The following is a 4,625-nucleotide window of genomic DNA, read 5'->3' as shown; positions in this document are numbered from 1 at the left end:
ATAAAACAAATGTCGAATTTCGGAAAATTTGAATTTAAATGGAACACTGAAGACTTCGAAATTAGGACAAAATCAGTGGAGAAAACTTTGGAACCCCTCATTAACCATGTAATTTTTTTAAAAATTCATTTGTTTTTATAATTTCTTATTTACTTGCTAAATTTAATTATTTTATTATACAAATATTTATGTATTTGAACCGGTCAATCAATTATCTAATCAATCAATCAACCAACCAAATGATCAGGTGACGACCTTAATGCAAGACAGTCCGTCTCGGGTCAAGAAAGGTCAATCTAAGAAGGCCCAAACCCTTATAGCAGCCGTACAAATGGCCACGGAAAATTTTATCATGCAGGTTGGTTGATTGGTTGATATGGTTGATTGGTTAGTTGGTTAATTGGTCAGTTGGTTGATTGCTCTGTGCTGATTGGTTGGGGAATAAGTGTAATGAATTTTATCATCTAGGGTGAGATGATAGCAAGCGAGTACCCAGAGGTCCAGAAAGATATGTTGAAGATCATCCAGGACGTTCGAAACAGTGGTTTGCTGCTGTTGTAGCTGCCGTTGTAGCTGCTGTTGTTGCTGCTGTTACGATATAACGTCACCATTATTATCATCATCATTATCATCATCACCACTAACTTCATCAGAAATGTTATCATGAATGCTGTAATCGTCAATATTGTTATCATCGTCATCTTCATCATTAGTATTATCTACAGTGTCGTCATCGCTGTCATCTTAAATGCCATCAACCACATCATCATCATCATCACCACCAATAGGGGGCCAGCTCTGCCAATCGTCCCTGGAATTCTCCCAAGCCCCCTGTTCATCAGAGAGTAGGGTGAAGATGGTCCAAACGGCCCGCACGTTGTTGAGGGACGTGACGAGACTGCTCATATTGGCCGACATGGTGGATGTCTTCTTGCTACTGAGGTCTCTACAGATTGTAAGTTGGCTGATTGGCTGGTTGGTTGGCTGACTGGCTGATTGGCTGGTTGGTCGGTTGGCTGACCGATTGGCTGATTGGCTGGTTGGCTCTCTCTTTCATTCTCTTTTCTCTCATCCAGATAAATGGCGATATAGATCGAATCTCGTCCGCCCAAAATAATCAAGAACTGACGAACTGCATGGATCACTTCAATGAGAATCTCAACGAGGTCAACCAACGAACCGGCTCTAGACAGATGGTACGTTGAAGTTGCTACGGCTACTACTGCTGCTGCTGTTGCTGTTGCTGCTGTTGTTGGTGGTGATAATGGGACGATGATGATGATGATAATATGATGACAAAAATATCATTATCAGGATCTGAAAGATGAAAGAAGGCGGGAGGATCTGGCGGCTGCAAGGGCGGTTCTTAAAAAGAGTTCCGTTATGTTGTTCACCACTACTAAGGTTTGTTGTTGTCCGTTCGTTCGTTTGTTCGTTCGTTGATTTGATTGTTCGTTCGCACACAAACACACACACACACGAACACACATACACAGACGCACGTACGCCACCCCGAGCTGCAGGCTGCTCGTTCGAATCGCGATTTTGTCCTTGGCCAGGTGAGAGAGGCGGTCAAGGACATTTCGAACGTTGCCATGGAAACCGGGTCACACAGAGGTCACGACCCTTCGCGAAAGGTCAAAGGGGACATTGCTAATGCCTTGGATGAGTTTGAGGTCGGTCGTCATCGTATTCTTTATAACTAAATAATAATCTTATATAGGAGTAGTGCGTTTTCTCGTGTGTCAAACTTTTTCATTTTTCTTTAAAACATTTAAATGCTCTTCATCTCCATCACCGTCATCATCTTCATCAACATCATCGTCGTCTTCACCATCATCATCATCATCACCATCGCCACAGAACCAGATTATTATGGATCCGATGAGTTACTCTGAGAATAGAACTCGTCCCAGATTGGAGGCCATGTTAGAAAAGATTATAGGTAAGCTATGATTTTTGTCAGCTTTGAAATTACTGTTATAATCGTCATAGTCGTCTGACGCTTTAACTACGTCCTCGCCTTTCAATTATATATTCCATTTTAACAAATATCGTCATTCCAGCTAACAACAACGTTTTCATCAGCTACAACAACATATTTTCACTAATCACACAACAACTGCAACTGAAAATTAGGCAGGGCGGCCATGTTGGCCGATGGAACTTCAACGAGAGATGAGCGACGAGACAAAATAATTAGAGAATGTCAAAATCTTAGAAGCGCTTTACAAAATTTACTCTCGGAATATCTATATTCGGTAATTTCTAGAAATTATTTAGTGTTTTTGGGGGGTAAAATTAGTAGAACGATTTAAAAATCTTTTTTTAAAATCATTACGCTAATAATATAACGCATCAAAAATGCATTTAGTAACAATTATTTTTTAATTAATTTCACTTTTGAAAGTCTGAAAATCCCGGAAGTACGGATTACCTTGACGTCTCAAGAGACCAAGTGTACGGCAGAACTCGATGTCTCAGAAAGCACGTAAGTGACGATGGTAATGATGAAACATCCTTCGATGATGATGAAGATGATGAAGATGATGTTGATGATGTTGATGATGATAATGATACTGATGATGATAACAACAACGACATAGCAGTACTTAAAACCACAACAACAACAACGATGATGATGATGATATTAATACAACAATGACGACATCACGACACAACAGCATAAACCTCAATAAAAACTCCACCAATCAACGAACAGCTTAATAGGTCAGTGAGTGATCACGTGAGCGACTGCTTTCTTGACACAGATATGCCTCTTTTGTTGATGTTGGAAGCGGCGAAAGATGGCGATCATGAGAGGATGGAAGCCTACGCAGGCGTCTTTGTGGAGCACGCCAATAAATTAATTGAGGTTTTTTTTTTTTTAGTTTTTATATCTCTTTGTTATGTTTCTTTTCACAATCACCACATCGTCGTCATCATCATCATCATCCTCTAGGTATCCCAGATTGCCTGTTCAATGTGCACCAACGAAGACGGCATACGAATGGTCAGTTTGGCCTGTGACCAGCTCCAGAAATTATGCCCACAAGTGGTCAACGCCTGTCGCACCCTCTGTAGCCACCCACGTTCGAGTGAGGCCGCGGAAAACGCCGAAGCCTTTAAAGAGGCGTGGCTTAAGCAGCTGACGCTGCTGACTGACGCCGTCGACGATTTGGTGTCTTTGGATGATTTTTTGGCCGTTTCCGGTTTGTTTATTTTTGTTTGTCATGCTTGCGATCATCAGCGTTACATCCATCCACCCCCCACCCACTAAACTACAGAGCAGCACATTCTGGAAGATATCAACCAGTGCGTCCTTGCCCTTCAAAACAACGACCCCACAAGTTTAGACGAGACTTCCGGCAGAATCAGAGGGCGCTGCCAAAGAATTTGTGACGTCACGGAGGGTGAGATGATGAGTTTTTTGAGGGGGGGCGAGGGCAACCAGTACGTGGATAGGGTCATGGAGTGCGTCATGGAGCTGAGAAAACAGAGTTAGTTGTTTTTTGTAGTGCAAAAATATTTTTAAAATTTTGCTTTATCGCTAGAGTCAGTCAGCATTCTCGTCGTCATTTTCATCATCATAATCATGATCGTTGTCGTCATCATAATCATGATCGCCACCGTCATCATAATCATCATCAGTTATAGTAAGATTCACCAATCAAATGAGTGCAACCATAAATGCGCTCAACTCGAACACCCCCGTCGATGAAAATGGATTCGTCCAGGCCTCCAACCTCGTCTACGAAGGGGTCCAGAACGTCAGAAGGGCCGTCCTCAATGATCAGGTCAGTTCGCGACCTAATTTTGACCAAATCATGACCCAATTTCAGTAAATTGGGACCAAACATTTGGTGAAGAATTCTGTTGTTTGATGTGTTATCATATTGGTTGTTATGTGGCTATCGTTCGTTACCTTTATTATTATTATTATTATTATTATTATTATTATTATTATTATTATTATTATTGTTATTATCATCATGATCAGAACGTAGGTGATTATGATTCCGACTTGGAAGATGAAGCAGAATTCGAAAAGTTCTCGAAAAGTTGGCTTGCTGAAATTCCGCTCAAGAATTAATTAATTATAATTTTAATTAATTATAATTTTAATTAATTATAATTTTAATTAATTATAATTTTAATTAATTATAATTTTAATTAATTATAATTTTAATTAATTATAATTTTAATTAATTATAATTTTAATTAATTATAATTTTAATTAATTACAATTTTAATTAATTATAATTTTAATTAATTATAATTATATTCAAAAAACTGAACGAAAGAAAGAATGAGTGAATGAAAGAGTACATGAGTGAAGGAATAAATGAATGGATTCACTCAATTAACATACACACGACCTATTTAGTATTCATAAGCCCACCTAATTATTATAATTTATGCAGATGCCGCCCTACGCAAGAGTCGCCGCCAGGATAACGTGGTCTTTGAGGAAGATAGTGATAGGGCGAGAATGCGAGCCCTGCCGGAAGAGGAAAGAAATAAGATTCAGCAGCAGGTGAATGAGTGAATGAATGAATGAATGAGTGAGTGAGTGAGTGAGTGAGTGAGTGAGTGAGTGAGTGAGTGAGTGAGTGAGTGAGTGA

General features: G+C 39.6%; 1 protein-coding gene across 1 annotated transcript in view; it reads left to right on the top strand.

Moving 5' to 3' along the window:
- HELRODRAFT_101461 (hypothetical protein) overlaps nt 1–4,625 on the top strand; it is a 7,236-nt gene continuing 2,611 nt past the window's right edge. Inside the window, exons 1-16 of the mRNA XM_009023941.1 lie at nt 1–108; nt 248–358; nt 469–544; nt 789–955; nt 1,077–1,196; nt 1,315–1,404; nt 1,497–1,676; nt 1,864–1,945; nt 2,140–2,304; nt 2,454–2,491; nt 2,723–2,875; nt 2,963–3,212; nt 3,288–3,500; nt 3,652–3,797; nt 4,001–4,061; nt 4,425–4,539. Coding sequence (XP_009022189.1) covers nt 10–108; nt 248–358; nt 469–544; nt 789–955; nt 1,077–1,196; nt 1,315–1,404; nt 1,497–1,676; nt 1,864–1,945; nt 2,140–2,304; nt 2,454–2,491; nt 2,723–2,875; nt 2,963–3,212; nt 3,288–3,500; nt 3,652–3,797; nt 4,001–4,061; nt 4,425–4,539 — 2,066 coding nt within the window. The 5' untranslated portion in view covers nt 1–9. The remainder of the gene's footprint in view (nt 109–247; nt 359–468; nt 545–788; nt 956–1,076; nt 1,197–1,314; nt 1,405–1,496; nt 1,677–1,863; nt 1,946–2,139; nt 2,305–2,453; nt 2,492–2,722; nt 2,876–2,962; nt 3,213–3,287; nt 3,501–3,651; nt 3,798–4,000; nt 4,062–4,424; nt 4,540–4,625) is intronic.

This window comes from Helobdella robusta (genome assembly GCF_000326865.2).
Source record: "Helobdella robusta unplaced genomic scaffold HELROscaffold_38, whole genome shotgun sequence".
NCBI classification, from domain to species: Eukaryota; Metazoa; Annelida; class Clitellata; order Rhynchobdellida; family Glossiphoniidae; genus Helobdella; species Helobdella robusta.
Note: the sequence above shows the minus strand (reverse complement) of the source record. Positions and strands in the feature narration are given on the sequence as shown.